This window comes from Drosophila novamexicana, unplaced genomic scaffold, assembly GCF_003285875.2.
Source record: "Drosophila novamexicana strain 15010-1031.04,08,12 unplaced genomic scaffold, DnovRS2.1 tig00000462-arrow-pilon, whole genome shotgun sequence".
NCBI classification, from domain to species: domain Eukaryota; kingdom Metazoa; phylum Arthropoda; class Insecta; order Diptera; family Drosophilidae; genus Drosophila; species Drosophila novamexicana.
In genome coordinates, this window is record NW_020824806.1 from 2,028,893 (window position 1) to 2,055,436 (window position 26,544).

General features: G+C 40.7%; 5 protein-coding genes across 5 annotated transcripts in view; 1 reads left to right on the forward strand and 4 right to left on the reverse strand.

Annotated features, from left to right (window-relative positions):
- Positions 1-25,971, forward strand: part of LOC115760699 — a 62,396-nt gene extending 36,425 nt beyond the window's left edge. The window contains exons 4-14 of the mRNA XM_030702164.1: positions 4,119-4,293; positions 15,756-15,888; positions 15,980-16,123; positions 16,301-16,501; positions 17,599-17,667; positions 19,416-19,525; positions 19,845-20,059; positions 21,872-22,010; positions 22,177-22,282; positions 22,391-22,553; positions 24,676-25,971. Coding sequence (XP_030558024.1) covers positions 4,119-4,293; positions 15,756-15,888; positions 15,980-16,123; positions 16,301-16,501; positions 17,599-17,667; positions 19,416-19,525; positions 19,845-20,059; positions 21,872-22,010; positions 22,177-22,282; positions 22,391-22,553; positions 24,676-25,877 — 2,657 coding nt within the window. The 3' untranslated portion in view covers positions 25,878-25,971. The remainder of the gene's footprint in view (positions 1-4,118; positions 4,294-15,755; positions 15,889-15,979; positions 16,124-16,300; positions 16,502-17,598; positions 17,668-19,415; positions 19,526-19,844; positions 20,060-21,871; positions 22,011-22,176; positions 22,283-22,390; positions 22,554-24,675) is intronic.
- Positions 1-26,544, reverse strand: part of LOC115760947 — a 132,467-nt gene that overhangs the window by 84,972 nt on the left and 20,951 nt on the right. Inside the window, exon 2 of the mRNA XM_030702529.1 lies at positions 6,727-6,802. The gene's annotated coding sequence lies outside the window, so the exon portion shown is untranslated. The remainder of the gene's footprint in view (positions 1-6,726; positions 6,803-26,544) is intronic.
- LOC115760654 (odorant receptor 59b) lies at positions 1,612-2,944 on the reverse strand. Its single transcript, XM_030702121.1, has 3 exons — positions 2,172-2,944; positions 1,749-2,106; positions 1,612-1,680 (listed from the first exon to the last, which is right to left on the reverse strand). Exons 1-3 carry the CDS (start codon positions 2,942-2,944, stop codon positions 1,612-1,614), a joined length of 1,200 nt encoding a protein of 399 aa, XP_030557981.1.
- On the reverse strand, positions 7,117-8,307 carry LOC115760655 (odorant receptor 59a-like). Its single transcript, XM_030702122.1, has 2 exons — positions 7,595-8,307; positions 7,117-7,536 (listed from the first exon to the last, which is right to left on the reverse strand). The coding sequence occupies exons 1-2, from the start codon at positions 8,305-8,307 to the stop codon at positions 7,122-7,124; spliced, it is 1,128 nt and encodes a 375-aa protein (XP_030557982.1). The 3' UTR covers positions 7,117-7,121.
- On the reverse strand, positions 8,689-9,119 carry LOC115760949. Its single transcript, XM_030702534.1, has 2 exons — positions 8,975-9,119; positions 8,689-8,916 (listed from the first exon to the last, which is right to left on the reverse strand). Exons 1-2 carry the CDS (start codon positions 9,111-9,113, stop codon positions 8,738-8,740), a joined length of 318 nt encoding a protein of 105 aa, XP_030558394.1. The 5' UTR covers positions 9,114-9,119; the 3' UTR covers positions 8,689-8,737.

Consider the following 26,544-nt stretch of genomic DNA (forward strand, 5'->3'; position numbering starts at 1 on the left):
CATTTTGTAACCAGCAAATGGCCAATTGCAAATCATTTATAACAATTGCAATCAATTTGAATTTGAATACAACTAGCAGAGCGCGCGTCCCTTGATTAGAACCAGCACAATGCAAAATTGAAATATAATATATTAATGGAGCAATGAATAAATTCGAAACATCAGTTTTGTTGTTCTCTTTGTATAATTTTCATAATGTTGCACACGAATTGCTTGTTAATGCTGTTTATAGCCTACAAAATAATTAATGCGCACAAATTATGCCATTTACATTTGGTATTCCGCATGCATTGATGGCGTAAAAAATTGTGAATTGCAATTAAATAAGAAAGCATAATGCTAAAGATTAAAAAATAACTAACTCATTTTAAGACAACTTTAATATTTGAAATGATAGCCTTGCAAGCATTTGACAGACATATGACGACATATATCTTATGTTACATATTCATTCTTTTTTTTTAATATAGACTGCAAATGCATTTTTAAAGCAGCTGCATTTATTTGATGTGCGTCGGTGTGTATGTGTGTGAAAAACCGCAAAACTTTGTCATAATATTTGCATTTTTCTCGAACGCCGAATTGGCCATTGTTGTTGCTGCTGCCGTCAACGTGGCTGGTTCAGTTGTTACGTTACATGTTTTAATGCATATGCATGCACTTAAAAAAAAGAATTGTTCCATTATTAAAAAAAAAAATAAACAAATTTGCCAATAAACGTAAGCTTTTCCAATGTCAGAGAACAGATTTTTAAAATTGTTTCTTACATAAAGAAAACATAAACTTGAAAAATATCGTTTAGAAAATTGTATATGCCTTTTTATAAAATATATTTTCTGCATTTAAGCAATGGTTTATTTGATTTTTAAAACATGCTTTACTTTGCAGATATTTTTTTATATAAATTGCTTAAGATCAAATAATAAAGCCGATTTCGTGCTGTTTGTTTTCTGAGTGGATAAACATACATGCATATATGCATATATATAGATATGATATTTTCCTGTCTACCCGTCACTTGTTTAACATAAAATTTAAATAAAAATCACATACAATATGTAAACAGTAATACGTATGTGCGTATTTCCTGCGAAAGCTTCGCTTTCCAAAGGAAGCATCACTCCATGGCCGTCTTTACTCTGTCTGCTCTTTTTATGTGCACTGATTATTTTCATGACATTGGTAGCATGGACTCGTGGATTGTGGTTGTTTTTCTTCTTCTTGTAATTTCCGTCTGTTAACACAATTTGCAAATTTTTGCCCGGCTCCCGCTGGGATTTGAGTTCCGTTCGCTTGCGGCTTTTCATTTCCATTACCATTTTGGGCCTCGCAATTGCAAAGCACAACTAAATCAGCTAAATCTTACGAGATAAACTATAACATATACAAATTCTATGCAAATGCCAGCCACGAAACAATGCCGACCCAAGCGGGTATGCATACATGTGTGTGTGTGTGTGTTACATTTTTTACTGGGGGGCGTCTGTATGAGGGGCAATTGCAGACGAGCACTTGGCACGCGCCAGACTCGTTTAAGGGTGCAATAAATAAAGATGATAATTTACGTTAAAATATAAAATGGGATAAACCCTAATGCACAGTGAAACCTTTTTACTGAAACTGATCGGCGAGATTCATTTGCCGCACTATGGTAATAATGCTGAATGCAAATTTGGCCACCTGGAAAAATGAGATTCGCAGGACCTTTGTAGATTTTGTGACCTTTATAATATCTCAGAAGTACTCACACTTATATTGCTGTTCATTGAGATGGGAAAGATGCCGCCGGCTATAAAAATGATTGGTTGTTGTACGTGGTGCATGAAGTTAATCATGGTTGTTTTATAGCGCGGCTCCGCATCGATCCAATTGGATTGGAAAATTGTGTTGGCCAAGTCCTCGCTGTCATCTATCAGTAAATTGCAGGTATAGCAGAAGGGAAACGTCTCTAGCAGAATGGTAAGGACAAACAAAACGGAACCGAAACCTTGCCAGAAGTTTGAGAAGAAGAATAAGTTGATCAGGGTCAAGCCCAATACCAGGCCTATGAGCAGAAACTGCACAAATATCGTGCCATATATAATTGGACGTAGCTGGTTGCAGCATCTAGCAGATCAGATTTTATTTGTCACATTGCTCAAACACGCAACCTTCACAATTGACAGTCTCACCTGAGAACTAGTTTGTGATCCATTATGCAATCGATAAGGTCCTCATAGTTCTCCCTCTCGGTCCTGGTTGGATTCATGCGCAAATTGCGTATGTGATCCTTAAGCACTTCCAAATGAGCGCGAAAGATGAGCGTGAACATTAGCGGATACGTGTCGGACAATTGAGCTTGCAGCACGGCAAAAGACATGGTGAAATACTCAAGGATCGAGTGCATCCATAAGCTGAGCGGGCCATCACGCCAGTCCAAAAATGGAATATATATGGCCCAGGGCGAAGTACCGCTAAGCACCATCGACAGGAACGTGGAGCCCGCAAAGCCGCAATAGATGAAAGTATAGATCAGAAAGGCGTAATTGCAGCGCGCCACTACAGTGTGAATCTTCTTGCGATCGTCGTCGTTCAGCAAACGCTCATCCAGTCTGTCCAGCAAGATTCTTGTTTGGCTCAGACGTCGTAGGTAACTGCACGTGACAAGCGACTTGGCCGATGCACCGTACACATTAACGGCCAGCTGCAATGAGGTGAAAAACTCGCCGGGCTCAAAATTGCTGAACTCCCTCACATAGCTAATGACGAACGCGACAGGCAGATAGAACACTCCAAAGAAGTAGGTCACAAATGTCCAGATGAGATACACATACCGACCCTTGCCCGCCTTTGGTGGCAACCAGCCAATTACCCACATGCCTCTATACATGTAGATGCAGCCATCCCGAGAGGCGATCCGCTCCGTGAGCGGCGCTGGTTTTATTAACTTGAATGTCGGGGCCATTGCAATAGCCAAACACTTTTGTTTTGCAGCTAATACCAGCAGGCGGCTTTTATACAAGTACCAGGTGAAACAAGCTGGGCAGCTGCTCGATTCTCGCGACTGGCTGTTTGCATGGCTCATATTAAGAATTAATTGAACGTAAATGTTTCAATTGAAAATATTATTATTCCTCTGCACTAAGTTTGGGTCAATATAATGAATAAGGAATGCTGTTGATATTATTAAATCAACACCAGCGTTCGTCGATTCACACTGAAAATTAATTATTATAAATTTAAAGCTGCACTATTGATAATAAATGGGGCAAGTTCCAAGAATGGCCATCGGTTGGCAGTGTCTAGTTGATCAACAACCAACTTGACTTGTCGCTTGGAATAAAATTATGTTTTCCGAGAATTTTTAGCTATGACAACCAGAATATTCTTACCGCTTACAGAAAAGCCTTTCAACAGCAAATATATTGTTATTTTGTGGATTTTTGCTTTGACATTGCCAATTGAATGGGCTTCTAGGAAAACTGAAAACTAGCAGAAATTAACTTGGAGAAAATAAAATAAAGCTGACGAAGGAAATAGCTATTGAATTCTTCAGGTATGCTATTTAGCTGGAGAAAATAAAATAAAGTTGACGAAGGAAATAGCTTTTGAATTCTTAAGGTATGCTATTTAGCATAAATAAAATTATATTATAGATTCACATTTTACGAACTTTAAGGAAAAATACGAGTACAAGTCAAATCTAATAAATGTCGAACATTGTATTGTTTCCTCTATTGACAAGCACTAAGGAATTGGATGATCAAAAATTATAATATTAACTAACAAGTTATTGGCAGATTTCGAAAAAAATTGTTGAATGCTCTTCTATTTACGAGAAGCTTAAATGGCATTTAAGAAGTGAATCCTTTATTCAACAATTCGTGTAAAAAATGTCAAATCTAGTAGCCCAGTCAGGGATTCTCAACTTGAGCTGCACTTATTATATTAGCTTATTCAGCAGGACAAAGCGCTTAGCGTTTGGACAGAAATGTTACCGGTGCCCTTGCATAATCGCATTACCCTAAGCTCGTGTCTAGTTGATGCATAGTTGATCAGAATTTGGCATGTCTATCGATTATTTCAGTCAAACAATTCTTTTATAAGTTACCTTTTTGCTTTTTTTTTTTACCTTGCAGCCTTCCACCTGTACTCGAACCGAACCGAAGAACGCGTCGAGGACGATACGCTGGCCGTGAAGTACGAGGATGGCAGATGGTCAAAGCCATATTACGACTGCGGCGGTGGCAACATTTGGATGCTAACGTACACGGTGCCATTCTTTGGCTATGAGAATGGCAGCTATCACTTCAAGTAAGTAACAGCAGAAAAGTCAAAAACAATTGCAATACACAAATCGGAAAGTAGATCTCAAGGGAAATGATGGCCAAAGTGGGCTGAATGTGGATGAATGTGTGTGGGTGTTGCCCATTTTATAAATAATTTACACAAAAAGGATGCAGAAACAAGAAGGAATGGCTATCTGCAGTAGAACGAAGATTAAATACCCTTCAGGACGTTTATACAAATTATTTATTTCCCAGCGATTGTTCCTATAAGAACCATAACAAAACAGTAGGACAATTTTAGACAGTCTGTAGATATGCTAGTTGCTGAGGATATCTTGAAAAAAAAACGTTGATTAATAATAACGAAATCTTTTCCATAGATGATAAAGCAGTCATCATATGATAAAGAAGTCGGCCTCTGATAAGATTAATCTTATATATTAACAGCACAGCCAAACTTATAAATGCCGACATTTTTCATCCTATTCAAAGTGAGAGAGAGAAACATTTAAACAGGAAGCTAAGCTTGGCTTAACGCATGAGTACTTATTTAGTATATTTATATATATATATATTATTTGTGAAAGCAAAGACGTCTCCCGATTCTCTGGATGCATATAAAAATTAAATGGTCTGAAAGTTGCCATTGCTCAGTTCTTCAAGACATTGTTTTCGCTCTTATTGTTTTGGCGGGCAGCATTTTTCCGCTGTCAGCTACAGTTGCCGCCACGAATGACAAAATATGAAATGTAATGTCCTTTCCTTGCCAGAGCTGAGCTGTTAAGCAGCTAAGCAGTCTCAGTGTAGCTGAGAAGTGACCCATTGGTAGCAATAACAATGAGTGCCACAGATCTTGCTTCCTATGCTGAACGTGCAGCATCCGGAGTGGCAGGAACTTTGGCGGACAGTTGGAAAAATTTCAATCACGCACCGGCAAACGGAATACGTTAACATGGACACTATACATACTTCTGAAACTTTATGACGCGCTGCCCACACCAACATTCTACTTTTAACAAAATTTTGTAATTTTTTTGTTCGCTTTATTTTCTTTTTGAGCATAGTTCTCTTTGGGAAAACTTTCTCAATTGAATGTTATAGCAAAAGTTGGCAAACTGTGGGAAAAGTCAGAATTGAGGAGGACTCAAGGAAGTTACACAATTTAATGAAAATTTCATTGATGTTGGCCCGAGACGGTTGGCCAAATCAATAAATTTGAAACATTTCGTTTTTTTTAAGGGGCCTCTCTGGGAATGAAGAGTGCACTTTGAGCATATCTAATTAATTCACTTGGCTGACAGGAGACTGCGACGTGGTGTGAGCAGACAATACAAAAAGATGTGTTCCTTTCATTAAATTTGTTAAATCAGCTGTAAGTGTCAGTTGCTTTATTCGAAATATTTGCGAGCCCAAAAACCCTTAATGGAACTAAGCACGCGGCTTTTACCATAAACAAGGCTATTGGATGGGCAACAACAAAAACTAAAACAACTGAAGCTACAAATAAAAATGTGTACAAGTGTTCTGGACGGGAATAATCGACTAGGCGATACCCTACACTGATTATATACCACCTAAAATACATTCCAGTTTAATGTGCAGTGGGTTGGATATCCGAAATTTGAATATTTTGGATCTGTGTATACAATCTGAGAACCTACATGTACAAATTTGTACACATACATACACAAAATCGAAACCAAAACGCGATTTGAATAGATTTTGTGAAATAAACTTGATCCCGGATATTGCTTCTGTTTAAGATCTTCCTTCATTTTCCTTTTGTAAACAAGCGCACCAAACCAAAACCCTATGCTACCCATTCGCAATTTAAACAGGGTATAGCAACAACTTGTGCACAATTTACAGCCTGGTTGACTGAAATCGTATAGCCCCAATGAACAGTTAGCTACAACATCAAACAGAGTGCCTCAATGTTGCATCCCCATCAACATAATGACAGCTGAAAGCTATTCTCTTGTTTATGACTAAATTGCGAACATGCCGGGCGTGGGCGGTTAGGGATTTGGGTGAGGTGAAGCGAAGTATGTCGGGGTTGGGCAGAGCTCTGCCTCTGCACAATTAGCCAGTCGTCGTCGCTGTACGCACTTCCACATCGTTTCATGCATAATTTGTAATTATTGCTTGGCAACGGACAACAACAAATTCCAGCGGACAATCTGTTTTTTAGTCAGCGTCCTGTGGTTCTAATCTAAGTATTTTCTGTAGTTTTCCAGGAACGAATTTAGATGTTATCAGAATATTATTAGGAATCTAATACAGAAGTAAAGTGGTTAAGCTTAATATTCGTTCAAATAACTTTTTTTCAATTTTTCAAGCGCTTTATGATAATGTCAAACAATTCAAAACCTTTGTATTTATCGGTTTGCGTTTATTATGCCCATGTCTGCATTGCAGGTCGATTTATTATTAAACATGTAAGTAAAGAAGTACTTACCCAAAAATACACATACGCATGCACGGTTATCGTATTATCATTTGTAAAAAGAGGAAGTTAGCTATAATATCCATCACTGAAAGCAAGAGAAATAAGAGGTTAGAATCAGAGTATGAAAAAGAAAGACATATAGAAGAGAGAAAAACTTAAAAATATAAAAATTATATAGCTAGAATTCGAACAGATATTAGATTGCCAACACAACTATATAGTTAACATAAAACTTATTATAACACTGAAACTTCAATCCATTAAGGCGATTACTAAAACTACATTTTTTTTGTTGTTATCCAGCGAAGCAAAAACCCTCATATACAGATGTCCCCACATACAGATATATATATATAAACATATGATAGATAAATGAACATTTTTCCGGACTTTTATTGTACCAATTACTTTCGCATGCGTATTATGATCGTGAACAGGGAGTAGGCAAACTTGAGAGTTGAGAAAAATGTGTCCACGTGAATGCGTAGCATGCCACCCGCCATTGCAGTGCTCTTTTTCAATGAGCGCTCCACAAACATCATCAGCTTCTTCTTAAAACTACGATGCTGCGCTGTCCAATTGCAGCTGAATGCCGAATAGTGCAGCTTTCCAAACCAAAGCTCATTGTCTTTGCCATAGTAGCAGATGGGAAAGATTTGCAGCGGAATAGCCAAGGCATAAAATAAGAAATATGTTATACTCATGGGCTCAGTAACAAAAAAGAGCAACCCCGCAATGCTAGTACATATATTCAGCCCAGTCACCGCGAACTGAATCAGCATGGGCAGCGACATGAAGGACTCAATGGTGCGAAACAGTCTGCAAACGAGCAAAGTCAATAAAATACTGCAGAGGATGCTTTCGAGAGGTTACCTACTCTAGCAAACGCTTGTGATCGGTTATGCATGCCTCCAGCTGATCCTCAGCATCCTTAGCATCATCCTCTCCCACCTGCTCGAAGCGCACGTAGAGCATCTTTATGTGAGCTGAGATCAGGCACAACATTACGGCGGGAAAGCAGTCGTTCGCATAGTTCTGCAGTATTTGAAAGCCAATTCCCATAATCTGATATACGTGGGCGATGTAGAAGTTGCGCGTCGAGTTGACGTAATCAAAGGGAAACCAGGCCGGATACATGAGAGCAGGCTCCGCCTTAAAAATGAATGAAAATTCGGCAAAAACACCAATTGGCAGATAGATGCCAATAACAACATAGAGAATGTTTCTCAGCTGTGTTCTCAACTGGCTGTAGATGGCTTTCTCTGGCGCACTCTTGATCCGCAAGTCCAGTAGCTTTAGCAGTTGTTCCATTTGCTCGACCTTTTCAAAGTTATAGGCGTATAAAGCGGTCTTTAGTGAACAGGCCAAGCAGGTCGCGAATGTCGTGAGGTTTAAGATATCATCCGAAAAGTTTTTGTTTCTAAACAGCATTATGCCCAAATGCAATGGATACCAAACGGTTACTATAAGGTTCGATAGGAGACTATAGACGATGTAAAGCTGTGTCCATTTCACCTTTTTGTAGGTAACTCCAATTATTTTCCAGACAGTCCAGTGACTCCTGAAGAAACTTAAGCTGTTGATGAGCATGACGTAGTCCTTCTTCGACGTTCTGCTGCTGATTGAGCCATTTGCTGGTGTCCCGATTTCATAATCATTCTATAATAGTCTTTGAAATTGCCTGTATAATTAAATACTCGTAATTATAGTCATGATGGTGCGTGACCACACTAATTACGATAATTAAAATAATAGTCGTTTAAACTATCATTTATTATTCAAATTCGGTAAAGCCGTAGACATATCTGGCAGTTGATTCCATGATTTACTGGACAATCACTTTTTTCTTACATGAAAATAAGACCGGATAAGGACAAGAATTGCATTTTTACTCAGATCTTTGAAAACTAACCTAAAGCAGTTCGGTTAAAAAACAAAAAAAAAACTTTTAGCGCGATTATAAAAGTTAACTTTGGGTTGTGCTTAACGTTGTGAGCTACTTTGCCAATAAGCTTTGTATTTATTTATTTAATATAAATATATCTTTGCTCTCAGTCATGTACTTTTCATAGCCCTCGGTTGTGGGTTCCCCTGGCTGCGGAGGCTTGTAGCAGTAGCAGGGATAAACCTTACGCAGCTCCTCTGGTTCCGGCGTAGAACCAGGCTGCGGTGTAGTGGTAAATCTTATGCGCTGCTTCCCTGTAAGGAAACCAATCGGCCATCAATTATCAGCAGATGAGGCGTTGTGCGCACTTACAGCTCGACTGGTAGTACTGTCTTTGCTGCCGAGTGAGTGGAGCACTTTCTTTTGTACCAGCGCTTGGTGGGGGACCTATGGTCGCCATCAGCAGAGCGAGCAGCAGCAGCAGCTGACTTGTCAACGAGTCGAACAACATTTTGCAGCAATACTGACAAATGAAATTTAACGCTTGTGCAAGTTTTGCTAATGGATTCCGTAATTATAACAGTTACAGTCACTTCACGGCCAAGGCGTGCCAAATTTCATTAACCGCGCCAGTTCCTATCACCGTGTCCCAGCAGCACTTTCAGCTTCAGCTCCAGTTACAGCTGCTCAGTTTGCCACAGGTGGGTGGCAGACAATATTAAATGAAAGTAATCAATTATAAAGAGCAGCAGACATGGCGAACGCCCACGCACATGCCTAGATACGCCATTTAATGCTCAATGACTTTGCACGCTCGATAAATTTCACACATACTACACACACACACACACACACACACACACACACACACTCGAATACACCGCCTGTAAGCATCAAAAAAGGCAACTGTCTGTCGCTGGCTGGCAGAGCGGAAGCACGGTAACTGCCTGCAATTAGTTGCAACATAAATTTGGCCGCCTAATGGACGGCTGCAGCAAAATTAATGTCGAAATGTTAAAAGTTCGTTTAGTTCATTTAGGTGCACTGCCCCATGCGCCCACATTATGTTGCAGCAGCCACAGCCAAAAACAAAGCTCATTTATTTCAGAAGCTTAAAAACGCAGCGTCGAACCTTAGCGAAAAAGGAAATATATAAACAACTAAGTTGAATGAAAAGTGCACTGAGAGCTGCCGAAGTTCAAATGCCCTTACAGCTGTGTTTTTTAAACATACGAAACCTGATCATCTAATTCTCTTGCTAACGACATTACAACTTTGTTAAACTAATGTCAAGTATAAATATAAAACTAAACTAATTTACATTTAAAATTTATTGTATTCTTTCTTATCATTTCTTGTATTTGATTTGAAACAAGAAATAATTATAATTATTTTATTATAAATTATATTTCGTTTAGAAACCTTTAATTTCAACGATACACTCATAGGCAAAATCAGACTTGACAATCAAAAGTAAAGAATCTTTAAATAAAATTATTATTTAACTTAAGTTTTAAAGAAAAGATAGCTTATAATTTTGAACATTTCTTATAGGAGCCCAAAACTAGTTTTTAGTCTGGGTATAATAAATTTTATATTTGTAATTCGTCTGATACTGTCAGCTCTATTAAATTTTCAAATAAAATATATAAACTTCCAAGTAACCCAATCAGTTAGGCAAGCGAACAATGAGGGATCGAGAGTGCTATTCAACAAAAAAAAAATAGTTTATAACTAAATAAAATAATATAAAATAAAATAAAATAATACAATAATTGGGATGTATAGAAAAGCACTCTATATGGCCATAGTTTCACAAGCCAATCAAGAATATATGCTATGTGAATAACTAATTTAATAGAATACGCCCATTAGAGTACGTTGAATTTTTCTAGACTAATTCATAACACCCCATGTATATAGGGTTATAAAAAGGTTGGTGCTCGCCACCAGTGCAGGCTTAAGTTGAACTTGCCAACTGGGTCGTGTTAATAATGGTATGGCTATCAGTATTCCATTAATTGTGAGACTAGCCGCAAAATTAATTTGTTTACGTCCTGGAAGCAACTGACTGTAACGGGCCAACGTGGCCAACTTGAAGTCGGGACGGCGGCGAGCAAAGTTTGCTAATTGATTTAATTTATGTATTATGCTGTGCTATATACCATGATAAATGCAGGCGGACAACAATGGGCCATTGTTGGCAAGCAACATTAACTTAATAATATTAAAAATTATTTGGCACTTCGAAGGGCCAGCAAAATGCGCATTAGTTAGGAGCAAGAAAAACAAACAGAGACCAGAACCCCAACCAGACCGTCTCAAGCGACCGACCACCTCAAACTCAACCTCAAACTGGAACTGGAACTCAAATAAGTATAAAGCACAAATCACATTAAGCGCCCGCTGTGAGCGCAGAGAAAGGACATGCCGCCAGTGAGCTTGGGCGATGTCCCGGGCGCGTGGTCTGCTCAGGCATTCTTGCTGGGGCAATAATTTTATTGGATTTCATTTAAGTTTCGCTTAGCGTGCGCTGTTTGCAACAAATTTACAATATTACGCCAGGGAAGCGGAACAGGGTTATGGTTGCAGGGCTGGTATTCAAATAAACCGAGCGTTGTATTTATTTGACATTTGCAGTAATATGTAGAACACACATTCAGACATTGTAAATATATATTTATATGTTATGTATATATGCAAAGACTGCCAAAGCATAATGAGGCAAACGGAACCGGATGTATCAAATATTGCAATAAGCACGCCTTTTGAGTGTGTACAACGTGCATCGACTGTTGGCCAGGGGCTTGTGGATGATCGACAGTGGCTTGTTAGCCGGCGAGCTGTCGAGCTGCAACGTCTGAATATACATGATTATGACTTGGCGATGCCAATGCCGGCGCCCATACCTATATGCAAGTACTTAACTGCTACATGAGTCTGCTCGTTCTCATGCTAGATTTATGCCAGTCATATGTGTGTGTGTGTGTGGGTGGGTGTGTTGTTTTCCCTGTTTGCCCAACTCTGAAGTGAAGATTCGCTCCAATCTCAAAGGATGTCGTTTACATTCCTAGTGCAACTCATATTGCATGTCAACGCACTCATGTAACCATTCCAACTAAAGTCCACCTGCCGGTTATGCTTAGGGTGCCAACTTTGCTTCAAACTGTAACAACTTGCCATTTGACAATGTATACAATGGCCACAATGTCAATGTCTGTCAGCAGCCAATTACACGCAACATTGCAGCGACGACAGCAACGATAACAACAAAGACAGCTCGTGTCCTTGCCAGCGCATTGGCCTTTTGATCCAGCCACAACTGCCAAGTGCAGCTATTTCCAATTGATGAAGACAAAAAACAATAAGAAGGCCAAAAGGCCAACAATCAACAACAGCAAAAGACTTTCTCCATTCAGTCGGGTTTTCTATTTTTTGTGTAGTGAACTCAAGTAATAATTGCAAATTGCTTTGCTATTCAATGCACACATGAAAAACGAAAATTAATATTTTCTATTCAAGATTGTTCTGTTCTGTGTTAATTGAACAAATAGGAGTAATGCAGTTGACAGTGCTCGACTAGCAGTTACCCTCAGCGTCTTCTTAGCTTCAGATAAAAATCAACCAAGAACACGTTGGACTATACTCGATGTATAGACTTTCTTCACGGTGGGGGAACAGCAGGAAAAGCAAAAAGGAAAATGGCCAAAAAACAATTTTAATACTAATTTATTCCGCAGGTCAGCTAAGCATCCATCCCCCTGCCTGCTGACAAGCAGTTCCCGAACATTATTTTCCTCCCACTTCCATCCATTTTATGTACACCTGTTATACAAATTGTCGGACCTACAGTTTATTAGGCTATTTAAAATGTAGACGAACTCAACGTAGCACAACTACTAAATTTGGCATTTGCATAGCCTCGATTCTGCCTGTGCACAATTTTGGGATCAATTTTGGGCATGTGACCGCATATTTAGATGGCTTACCAACAATGTCATCGAGGTGAAAACTGCAAAAGTGAAGCTGATTATGTGCATTAGTTGAGGCCGCACACTCGCCTGCCTGACTGTCGTGTGAAGTAGTTTGCCGCACATTGGCAAATAGGTGCGTGCATGGCGTATACGTAATGCGGCAACAAATCCAACCAGGCGAGTTGTTTACAAACTGCGTGCGTGTGTTGAGGAGTGAAAGGGTCTGGCATTTGCCACATACACACACTCATGTGTTGTTGTGCTCATAGCCAAAATACGCACTAGCACCAGCAAAGCAAACTTAATGCACTCGACAACAACGCACACACACACACACACACACACAAACAACAATAGAGGGAGCAAGTGTGTGTGTGTGTGTGATTGTGTGTGGCAGCGTATGCGTATTAGCTGTCACAATTTTTAAATGACGCGCACGTGCTGTGCGTGTGTGTCATGTTTTTCTGTTTAAGCTGCAAGAATGCATTTCAGCTGTGCACGTATTCCGTGAGCTGTGCACGTGCTTGGCTGGGCTTAAGTGTTTGTTACACACACACACACACACAGTTCAAGCTTAGTAGCTACCGAGTGTAATCATTTACTGCATCCTGTTCTTGTTTGCTATTGTCTAGTCAAATATTTACATGAAATTCACTTCAAACACTGACAACAATATAAATATACCCTTTTAAAGCGCAAATTAAGTGTATTTCAAGTTTCTATGGCCTGTTGCCAGCTGCTACGCGTAAAGACAACGTTTAATTAGACAATTTTCGAATACGACTACGCTGAGCAAAGCCAGCTACAAGCGCAAGCTGGAAAAACCAATTATGCTAATCATCTGAACGCTGTGGCACAAGTGACCCCATGGCCCAGTAGAAGGCCAAGAACGTAAAAAGCTTAATAAAAGCCATGCCATCCGCATTGTTTTTTCTTCTGCAACAAAATTGAAAATCAACAGGCATTTAAATAAAAAGAGAATTGGAAGCGGAAGCGCAAAATCTGACGACAGCCATTAATTGACAGCTCATTTGTAGGCATTGGGCAACACTTAATCAAAGGCACATCAAGTATACGCCACCAGGCACGGCACACTGCCACATCAGAATGTGACTGCTGCTATTAAAAATGGCCAATGTATCCTCTTCACGCAGACAGTGCCAACGGCGGCAAACTAATAAATCAATATAAGCCGCACAAAACTCATTGGGGCACATACCCGGTCCGCTCGATAAGCTTATTTTCCGATATCCGTTTACAAATTATCTTCAAAACTGTCAACAACAAAAGCAGCAACAACAGCAACATCAGCAGCGCTGACAAAACGAAACCACAGCAAATAAAAGGCAACCAAATAAGAATGGCAATGAGAAAATGATCCTGGTCGTGCGACACACAAAGGCGTTCGGGGATCAACCATAGGAGAATTAACATAATCATTATTATAATGTAATATGGGCATTGTGTAGTTCTGCTACATCGTGCGCCCCGATGCGCCCAGATATCCCTTTTTGCAATCAATAAGTTGTCAGAAACAATCAAATAAATACAAACTGATATGTCAATATTAACTGACAGCCGCATGAAACTCCGGACCCGATACGGCATGGGATCCGGGACCCGGGACCCGGGACCCGCACATTAGGCCTAACTATGTGTGCCACAGAGTGTGCTAAAAAAAAGAAAAGGTCTCCCAACTGATGCGTCGTTCAGACGGGCAGTCGACACGAGACACATTGGGCCTACAAACATTTTTAAATTGCAATCAAAAATTATATATAATTATATATATAATTATATATATACAAATAAATTGTCCACTTGTTCTGTTTTGAATTGAAAAGCAATTGACAAGGAAATATACAAAATAATTGACATACAAATACAGGCTGGTTAAACTGTTCCAAGCAATATAAAAGGCCCAAAAAACACATTAAAGATAACACATAAACCCGTTAAAATTAATTATTTATCTTGATGATATGCTAGCATAAAGCAATCAATCAATAAATATAAATAACCACAATTAAGCATCAATTTGTCCTACAAAAATTTAAAAGATACAAAAAAAATGTGTGCATATAAAATAAAATTAAACGACCCGCATATATTAAAATACTTTTTAAACGATTTTCGTTTGGAAAGAATATTATGGGAAAATAAGCATCATACAATTCTTTCAATTACAAAAAAAAAAGATTCATTAAAAATTTGGTTTAAAATATAAGAAAAATTAAAAAAAATAAATAATTATATAATAAAATAAATATATAATCAACAAAACTATGTTAGAAAAAAAAAGTAGATTCCAAAAGTAGATAGATGCGGCAAAGACTTCTAAAACATTAAGTTTTTCTCGTAGTTTTATACAAAATCTCTTTAATAAAAAATTAACTTTAATAATATATTATTTCGAGCCACTGTGCAAATGTAAGCCTTGGATTATGCGTAAAATTCTCGATGTGTTCCGGCTGGCCTGGCCGGGCTGCTTGGGAATGCGTGTAATTGGGTGTTGCCGGATGCCCATGCCTATTCGTACACATATAGAATTTCTAGACTGTTGTGCGAGTCGTCTGGGTTGGCTTTAACGGCTGTCGGGTGGCGGACTTAGTGCACCCTTTTCATGGCTTTATGTCTTTGTGAAACGACAGGGCAGCAGGCAGCGACAGCGGTAGGACAAGAAAATAATTTTCTACTATTTTTTTGCGTTCATTTTCATTGAGAAACCGGAACCATAACACGCTTGTTAGTTTCCGCCTGGCCTTTATCCTTTATCCTTTCTATTTCCGACTCACACACAGACACACACGCACATATGCGCAATCAAAGGCGGAATTTATTGTTTGTTATCGCTCGCAGTACAAAACAAAAAAATAAAAAAAAAAAGAAGCCAACACACACAACAGAATGCGATTCTGTGGCTGGGCACAGAATGCCCTTTAGTCTGGCATGGACTGGCCCGAACCTTCCCCTCACACACACTTATTTACTTACGAACACATAAATATGAGCCGCTGGCTGCACGTTTTATTGAATTGATTTTATAAATGACGCCATTTGGCTTAAGTGCCACCCAGTTGATTGTTAAATTGATAAATTAATAACGAACATTTTTAATGCCCTCCACTGATCAATGCGACACTTCCTCATTCTGTCTGCTCGTTGTTGCCTACTTTCAGGGGCACATCTGGCATTGATATTGACTTGCGACGCGTGGACATCGACCAATGCCCGCAGCGGCATACACCCGGCACGAAACGGCCGCTGAACATTTTTGCCGGCACCGACAAGTGTAAACAGCGCACCACAATGGTGGGTAGTTAAAATACGTTAGAGCAGCAATCAGAAGTCAATTGGTTTCACATTCATTTTCATTTGCATTTCCATTTTCAATTTCACACAGTGCGAGCCGATTATGGGTCTGGGCTTTCGGCGGGGCTCCTACAAATGCCTGTGCCGCAAGGGCTTTTACTTTCCCGACGTCGCCTCGCTGCACAAGTTCTTTAATGGCAGCCTGCTTGAGGAGGAGTACGAGAAACTGATGCTGGTAGGTTGAAACATATTACGGTATAAATTACCATCAACACATCGTCTGTGTAATGGTAACGGAAGCAGCACAGAATAACACAATTCGCTGAGTCAGGTGTGCTTGCAGTAATTGGCAAAGCTTAACCGAAACTCTCATTTAAAATGTAACCCCCATATCTCCGGCTGATTTCCGCAGGGCAAGAACTCAACGTATAATAGCAACAACGAATACGAATGCCAGCCCTGTGCCGAGGGCTGTGACTCCTGTGAAGATGCCTCGCCCTGCATTGCGGCCCTCAATTGGCCCATGCGCACCAGCATCCTGGCGCTGGCGTGCATCGTCATCGGCCTGCTGCCACCGGCCGCCTGGTTCACATTTCGCTATCAACAAGTCAAGGTAAGTGGTCAGCACATGTTTCACAATTCTCAGCAATGGCCAAATAGAATTATTCTGTTAGCTCTACATTAAGTAAGTTGGTGTTCCTCCCTCCGGTTGTTTGAAATTGCCAGCGAACTTTTTATAAGCCAGCGCTCGAACTGTGGAGGGGCTTAAGCAAAATTGACTTTAGCGCCGCTGTCAACTGGCTGTGCTGTCAGCTGCTGGACGAGGCCAACCTAAGCTGCTGTCATTGGAATGCTAAGCTGCTTAGCATTGTTAGTTTCAAGTTAATTTTGTACGTGCTGTGTGCGTCTGTGTTTTTTCCGTATCCGTGTGCTCGTTGTGGACCAACAATAACGGAAAAGGATATGGTTCCGCATAAACGGAAGTGCAAACATTCGTACACACACAGAGCTGGAGAAAGAGACAGAGGGAGTGAGATGGAAGGAGAGTTATCCAGCGACTTCAGACTGCCGAATGCGGCCGGTCGGATGCCACTTGAGCGCTCATTAGGTTCGTCCATGGAGCAGAGACTGTCTCTGGCGTATAGTTTTAAACCGTTTTGAACTTTATAACGGGCGCAATGTGGGAGGGAAAGTCGTAGTACTACGGCAATGTGTACATTCTATATGCAAGCAGAGTGAATTATTAAATTTCCTTTGCCCCTGTTGCTTCTGTCTGTGCCTCAGTGGTGCGAATCAGCGCAGTCAGCCAACTAAACTGTTTTTATTTCAAATGCGATTCTGTCGCATTAATGTCGGCGTCTCTCGAGGTCGATGTCGCTAGTAGATTCTACATTGCCCCGTCGGCAGTGCCAGTGCAAAACTAATTAAATGCCGCTAAGTCCTACTCAGTCTGACAAGCAGCCAAGTGTGACTGCGAGTGGTAGTAAATAGCTCGCGTCTGGATAGCTCTACGCTCTCCGCCTTTTGGGTGACCTCTTTGTAGCTGATGCTTTGCGCAATTGTGCAGATGAGACGATTTCAATTTTGAATTTAAGCTAAGCCACGCCACGTGCTTAACTCTTATTCCGCTCAGCACTCAGCTGATATACTATAGCTGCCTTCAAACTAGTCTTAAGCCATTCAACAACTTTTTGTATTTAACAATTGCAGGTTGTGCGCGCCGCTAGTCCAGCTCTTTTACGGGTCATCGCACTGGGCGCCTTCTTTATCTACTGCACGGTAAGTCAATACGAATGTTCTTTAGTCATAGACTTAAGCTAGACCTAAAATACTCAACACTGTTTACAGCTTGGTAAACTTCATTGCATACTTAAAACAAAGAGATTTCGTAAAAGTTTTTGATTGTCAATTTGAATAATATGCGAAAGGGGTAGAGCACTTGAAATTGATAGCGGCGCATACATTTCGTTTTCACACTGTGCCCAGAAAGGGAATTTGGGTATTTTGGTTTGGCAGTGTCTAAGCACATGAAAACGTTTAATTCATTTTAGATACTTGAATCAGATTTCAAGTAAGCTATTTGTAGCAAAAGTACAAATTTGAATCTAAACTTTTGAAAAACATCCATCAAATAAAAAATATATTTAAAATAAATAAATGCATCCCATTTAGAAAAAATATCCCATAAAATAAACATTTCGAAAAAGAATTTCGAAAATTTTAAATCATATTAATAAATTTCCGTATATATATATTTTCTAGAAATAGTTTCGAATATAAGGAAAAAAGTTTAATTTTAATTAACGGCAAGTTGTCAAAATTGTAAAAAAACTGTTTTTGAGTGAATTAAGCCTCCGAATTCGTGTTAAACAAATAGTTTAACACTTTAGCCCAGTCAAACCGTGAAGCCTTATATGCCTTGCTGCCCAAAATCTGACAAGTGGCTCTTTAATAGTCGGTTAAAATTACTTTCCAAAACCTTATTGACTCAACATCAGCAGATTAAATTATTTGGATACACTTAAATCAAGTGGGTAGCAATTGAATGACAAAAGGAGAAACTCCACCAGCAATGGACTCGAGAAGTCAAGCATAATATTTTGTATTTATTATATTTTTGAATTTTATATACTCGCCCACAGGTAAATAAGTTTATTTAGGATGAACTCGGTTTATTGTAGGCAAAACTGTCATATTCATCATAGAATACAATTTGCATAACTAGTAGCTAGATAAAGCTATGCATGTTGAGCTAAGAAAAACTGACTCAGCACGTAACAATGACCAGGACCCAATTCAAATAGATTACTTTACAATTTAATTTGATTGATTTATGGCTCGTGACTCAAAAAATAATGCCACACTGGCCAAATAAAGAGCTTTAAACGAGAGTTCATCGTTATCCACACACACACACACACACATTTATATATATATATATATGTATATATGTGTGTGTATACATGCCAACAGCAGACAATGCGAGGCAAAAGATATATTGTGCTATTTATCTGAACCGAGGTGCTTGCCACTTGGCAACACAATAAGTGAAGCCCCAACCGAAGATACAAGTGCGGAGGGAAGGAATTTTGTTGCTTTATGATTTTTTAAATTGCGCTTAGTGGCAGAAAGCAACGATCTCTATCTTCTGTTGTTGTTGTTCTTGACTGGGCTCTCGATTTATTAATATTTCAGAATAAACGGAAATACATTACATTTTACGCACAGCTAGCAACAATACAAAAAAAATGTTCATGCAAAATGTTGAATGTTGTTTTGTTGTGCTCGAATAGCTCAAAATTTACAGTTGAATGGACAAAATGTTGTCGTACCTATTTCTTTTGCTATTTCCTATTCGTATTTATGCGTCTGGTTCCAGTTCCTGTCACAGGACGTTGGCAACAGCCAAAAGAAATACATTTTTATTTTGCAATTCTAAATGGCCGAACGGTCTGACAACAATCAGGCATTCGAGTGGTCTAAGTTATTTGCATTTCCTTTTATTTTCTTTTTTATCCCCAACACAGAACATTGTAATGTACCCGAATCCGAATCTCTACACATGCACCGCACGCATCTGGCTGCGCGAGATTGGCTTCTCCCTAACCTACGGTGCACTGATGCTAAAAACCTGGCGGTAAGTTGGCAACGCATTCATTTTTATACACTAAGAGAAATGTGTAACGTGTAGAAGGAGACGTCTCCAAGAAAACAAAATATATATATTCTACTTCAGTATGAAGAACTAAGTTGCTTTTAAAAATATCTTGACTTAGCTCAGCAATTATGTCAGATCGAACTACTTTATACAACTTTACAATAAAAGTCGGTATGAACAGAGCTTTCCAATAGAGGACACTGCTAAGCCGCATGTCTGCAAGAGTATTTAGACTTTGGCTTGCCGTAGTAGCCCATTTCTGGCCGTTTTAACTTATCCATAACCAAATATTCTGCAGCATCTCGGTGATATTCCGCGTGCGCTCCGCGAAGGCTGTCAAAATAACAGATGCGGCGCTGCTCAAGCGCCTGGGCATAATCTGCGGTGCCATTGGGACATGTTTGCTGGTCCGGACTTTAGTATCGCCACCGGACGTTGTCGTCGGACGCACTGCGGATGACCTCAAAGCGTTTCTATGCAAAACCGATTGGTGGGACTATACATTTACATCGAGTAAGTACGGAGGGAGAGAGAGATTCAAAAATAATTTGATATGCTTGGCACACATGATAAAGTACACTTGATTGAGCCTGAAGCCACTTAAAATCATACCCATCACACACACACACACACAAAGCGATAGCTGTAAAAAATAACAGCAGGCAGTATTACGTATACGCACCGTGTGCCATGGCAAAAGAAATACATAAGGCAAAGTGCAAAAATATTGAAATTCCAACGTAGCCAGGACAACGGGCAAAGGGCGGCTGACAACATGTGTGTGCTTCGGGCTTAAATTAAAATCCAGTCACGAGGCCACAGACCGTTGTCCCAGCAGCCAGTGCAGCAGCTAAATGCGACTTTTTGTGCGACCGTGGCTCCCGTTGTGATGCGTCAAAAGGCAGCTCCCACGGACTGTATAACGCTTATTCGCAAATAGCAAGTCAGCCATATACAGTGCAATAGTTGCCATTCACCAAATGCCCATTTGCTGTTCATTGTGAGCGCCATTTTGGAGGTCACATGAACTGTATTATAAAGGCATTTTCAGAGAAAGATATGCTTTATAGATAGATTTACAATTACAACAGTTGGCTAGCTGAATAAGATTAAAGTTTAGTTTACAAGAGAATAAAATAAATAATAATGCGATTGCACTCACTGAGTAACTGACTAACGCAGTGAATAACAAACTGACTGACTGACTGATGACTGATTAACTGAGTGATTGACTGACTGACCGGCTGACAAGATGATTGGCTGAAGTCAGATGACATAATCTGTGGGATTTGCCAATACGATGTCAAAGGGCTGTAAAGTGCATGTGCCTCAGCGTCGCACAAACAAGCGCAAGAACTTAATATTTCTTAATTAAAGAAATACAGCAATATTTAATTAAACAAATCTAAGTAAATTATAAATCGTGAATAAAATGAATGATGAATTTTATAAGGTTTCCAACAAAAAGAAAAGCCCTCAGCGATTTAAAAACTAAAAATGACGAACTTTGAGTGCGAACATCTTTAGCACTCAAGCTTAAGTTTCTAATTGAAATTAAAAAAAAAAAGAAAAACTAGGAAAAATTAATACTAGAGAGTTTAATTTTTTTTTTTATTTGTTACTGTGACTTATAAATCATAGTCAGAGCTATGCAGTTTCCCGCACAACTTGTGCTGGTCGCTGGTTGTTCGCCCGGCGTATAGGACTGACTGATAGTGCATCGGTATGAAAAGAAAAAGCCGAGTAGCAAAGGGTGGCAGCCACAAAAGCATTGCTGAAGCAAGTGGCAGCTAATTAAAAAACTTCGATACTCTGTAAAGGTATCTATGCGCTTTGGTGCATTGATGACAGGCTGCACTATGACAACGGCAGAAATGGGAGCTTTAACTTTATTTTAATAAAGTGCGCATTCCATGGGACAATACGAAACGCGCATTAAAAAAATCAAGGACAAACGGCTGCGTGTCGAGTGCATTAATTTTGCTACTTTGCGCTGAAAAGTATGCTGCAAATTCGTGTTCAGGGCAACAAAAATTGAAAATGAATCGAAACATTGTGTGTTGGTTAAACGTGCGTTGAATGACTTTTTGAACATTTTGTAAAGAATACTGAAGACCACCATGTAATTATAATACATAATATAATCATAAGGCTCGTAGGCATTGCCTTCTAATTAAGCAGCTGGCGCACACGTTGAGTGCTGAAGTTTTTAATTAAAACTCCAAGCCAAAGCTAAAAGCCAGACAAATGCACAAAGCAATCAACTAACCAGCAAAAATCTGTGCCTTGTGCCCGGTTCTCTTTTCTCCGTACCGTCAAAAACAGTGGAAGTATTATTCTTGGCCTGGGGCGTCCGACTCTGTATCATGGTGCGGAAGGCTCCCTCGGAATTCAACGAGAGCCGTTTCATATCAATGGCCATATACAACGAGTTTCTGCTCACCTGCTTCCTCAACGTGTCCATGTAAGTACCAAGTACCAAGTACTAAGTTTTCAATTGTCAGCAAAAGCAAAACTGAATATTCTGGAGTTGCATTCGCTATCGATTTAAATTTCGATTGCGTTTTTCGTATTATTGCTGAGCTTTCTTTGATTTAACATTTACCTTACTCTTTGTTTATCCTTGACAGGCTCTTCCTGCAGTCGCCGGCCAATCCGGATCTGCTCTATATCATATTCTTCTGCCACACACAGCTGACGGTGACCCTGCTGCTGGCTCTCATTTTTGGCAGCAAGGTACGTAGTACCGCAAACACTTGAGAGATTATTTGGATTGTAGCTGTTGTCCATTTTCTTTTTCGTTTTTCGTTTTTTTTTTTTTTTTTTTGCTTTTCTCACACACAGGTTTACATTGTGCTACGCAGCGGGAAGTCGCATCAGGAAAACATTGGCATGGGAGCCAAGGCATCGGGTGCCAAATTCAATTTTCGACCACAAGTGCGCACCTTCGCCCATCCCAGTTCGGTGACAACATCAACGGCGCCTGCAGCTGGCACCACCTCGGCAGGTAACTAATTGCATCATTATGGCCAGCAGAAGCCGACTGCATATCGATGCTTATGACTAACGAGACGTGTCCTGACAGCCAGAAAATTGCTGCTTGTCCACTTTGACAAATGTTCCATGTTGTCCGTGTGGCGCCACAATTGCCCTACCAAATTTATGCACGGCAACACGCAGTTCAAGCATGCCGATTAAGTCAACTCATCTGTGGCGTTTGGAATTTTATTTATGGCACTCTATTTGGCGAATTAAAAAATAAACAGATTGCGAGTGGCGTCAGCTTATCGCTGGCATCGTTGCCCAGCTTTAAATGCTTGCGTAGTTCACTGGGCTGAGCACAAAGTTTAGGGATCGAAGCCCTATGAAACAAAACATAAAAATATATCTATATATATATACATTATATATGGCATATGAATATGCTCGAATATTCGCAGTTATCTTATGTCAACTTCAACGTTGATTTATGTGCGCACAAAATGTCGCACATGCTTGATGCGGTTAACCTTAACAACTACCGTGTGTGTGTGTGTGTCAGCGTGTGTGTGTGTCTGTGTGTGAGTGTGTGCGTGCCTTTGTGTGTGGCAGGAATCAACAGCAGCCAAGCGAAAACTTCCCAGAAGATCTCAAAGATACATTTATTTATTTATGTAGAGCGTTGGCAAAAGAGCCACGAAATTTGTTAAGGGTCTTTTCCCAGAAGTCTCTCAATGCCGCCTGATGATGTTCTTTTGATAGGATGTCGCCAAATAGCGAATCACTGATTTAATGGCGAGGTAGTTCAAATTAGACGGCGGCAAAAGTTTTTCAGTTCCGCATCGAATGGGGGCGGCGAAAAAGCTGGGCGTGGCCACCCAAACTGATTAAGATCCGGTAAAAAGTTTATTATTGGGCGTAATTCAGACGAGTTACAAGCGGTTTGTGTCTAGTGCCGCAATTTAATTTGCCGGCGATGTTTATTACCAACAGCGAGAGAGAGAGAGAGAGAGAGAGAGAGAGAGAGAGAGAGAGAGAGAGAGAGAGAGAGAGAGAGAGAGAGAGAGAGAGAGAGAGAGAGAGTGGGGGAGATAGAGAGAGAAAGTGCCGCTTTATGTTTTAATGCTTTATGAGCGACCTTTTCTCATTGGCGCCTCTTTTTATATATTTAATTTTTTATTGCTCGTATTTCTATTTTGGTAGCGTCTGCTGCCACCGCAAGACGTTAGTTAAATTGTGCGTTAAATTTCAAAATATTTTTGCGCTAGAGACGCGCTTTCATTGCGTGCGCGTTTTTAAGCGGCCTGCCGTCAATTTGCATATTTAAATTAAACAATAACAAAGATGCCAAATATACCCGACTCACACACACACACACGCACACGCAGACAATTTGTATTTGTGTGTTGAATTTTAAATATTTTTTGTGCAAATATGTAGCATACTTGCATGGGATAGGGGCTGGGGAACATAATAAATTCAATTCTGGCCACTGCCGCTGCTCTCGCTTAATTTCACAGCCATAAATCTAAATCCAGCCACCAAAAAGTTGCCACTTTCCTTTATTTTCTCTTTTTTATTTATTTTTTTTTTTTTTTGTATTCGAAAGTCGCGTCAAGTGGCGCTGAGTGGACTCACTTAAATCACACTGACAGGCTTTCAGTTGAATTGAACGGCCATTTATCATCATCCAAACAGCACACACATACACACACACACACACACCACAAAACACACACTCACACACTGTAGGCTGTCTTGAGTGAAAGAAAGAACCCAGAACCCAGAGCCCACAACTCATAGCCGCAACAGCGTCCATTTTCATTTCCATGTTGCCTGTTTTGTTGGCTGCCACAGCTACAGGAATACGCATTTAAATTGTCCTCGCGGGAGCGCGGGGCGTTGCGGTGCAGAACGAGCAGGCATTACTTATGCAACTTCTGACACGAACGCAACTTTTTTAGTGCAAAAGTTGTGAGGGGGGTATCTGGGCCGGGCCGAACCGGACTGGGCTAGCAACTTTTTCAGTTGAAAGTTGAGGCTGCGTGTAAACGACGCTTTTTGTGTGACTGCCGCACTTATTCAACAATTGCAATTGTTTGGGGCTGAGAAACCGTACGATTTCATTAAGCCATCGCTTCCATTTGCAGAAACCAAGCTGTCCGACCAGGAGGCCCTGGAGGAGATTCGACAGCTGAGCATGCAGCTGCAGCGCATACAGGAAATGGCGCCGCCCAAGGGCGTGGCTGTGATGACCATATCGAGCCTGCTGGATGGTCTCAAGACGCCAGGTGGCATGATGATAGTCGCTGCCGCCGCCACGCATGCGACCAGCGGCAGTGCGGCAACTGCCACGCGGCAAAGTGCGCTGCCGCTGCTTGCACTCAACGCCGAGATGCAAAAGTACAGCCAGCAGCTGCAGCAGAACAACAATGCCAATGGCAGAGCTGCAGCCGCTGCGGCCGCTGCGCGTGGCAGCATACCCACCATGGTGCTGGAGACGCCGCCCTCGACGGCAACACCGACACCCACAGCTGCCTACGAGGAGCGCGCCACCAATACGGAGCTGAGCGGCGATGATTTTCGTGAACAGCTGCTGCTGCGCCGCAGCGCCGACGGGCACATCATCTGCAGCCGCTGCCTGGACGCGTCCAGGGAGCACTACTATTGCTGTCCGCCGCGCAGCGCCTGCGAGCAGCTGGGCTCCCCGCAGCAAGAGGGCAGCTTGAGCTTCGCCAATATCAAGCTGGACTGCATGTGCTCCCAGTCGGATGATCTGGACCAGACGCAGAGGTCACAGCGACGACCCGCTGCCACGCGCACAGCAGCCACCAATACGCCGCCCACCAGCTGTAAGCGTGGCGCCCGCAATCTACTCGAAGCCGAGGTTAGCATTTCGTATCAAATTTGTGATAACTGTAGAAGTAAGTATAGGCTTAACGATAAGCCGGCCCCGGCCGGCAGAAGACGCAGCGGCAGCTGTACACAGGCCGATCCACAGGCGCCGCCCACACAAACGAGAAGCAGCGAGCTGCTGGATCGTACCGAGACGGTTGTCAGTTGTGTAGCTGTGGCCAAAGTGGCACGCTCCACAGATGACATAGCCCTGTATACGAGCAACATCTTGGCATTGGCAGCGGGTGGGGCCGGTGGAGACAGCGACAGTCAGCCGATGGCACAGCCATCGGCAGAGGCGACCATGTCGCTGGGCAACGTGTCCAACGCATCAAACAATTCCACTAGCCAAACGGACAAGACGAGCGGCAGCGGTACGAGTCGACCCAAGCGACCCGACAAGCTGATGCTCGACCTGAACGATCGGTCCAAATACACCAAGGAGGTTTCTGTATAGGGCGAGGCGTGTTCTTTGATCGCAAATCGGTAAATGATTATGTTAATGGAAATTAAATAACAAAAGACTTTATGAAATTTAATTGTATTAATATAGCAACTAACTTGACATACATACATATATTATGCGCTTAAAACATAACAATAATAATAATAACTTGAGCGAGTGGGCTAAAACGTCTGATTACAGTGAAGCCAAAAAAAAAACGGTCAGCGATTAGCATTGCAAGCAGGCGCAAAGTATTTGCAACTATAATGAGCCCCATGTTGTGAATATTTTGCTCTTGCCAAACACACATAATTACACACACAGACACACACACACAAACACGTGCACATAAATTTGTGCATAGGTAAACAAGCAGCGCATCGCCATTTTGTTGTAAGTCATGCGTTTTGGCAGAGCGAGAGAGGGAGAGGTAAATAGAGGCCGCCATAAATTGAATTTGAATTTAAATTGCATACGCAATAATTAAGCTAATTTTGCAACGCCCAGAAACTTAAAGAGCAACAACCAAAATCAGCCAAAGCAAACATGTTATTCATTAATAATAATATTCATATTAATTATATAATTAATTAGGACATGTTTTTGGCATTCTAATCGAGCAGAATATATGTATGTATTAAATATTATAATAATTACTTTTCGTACTTCTAGTTGTAAA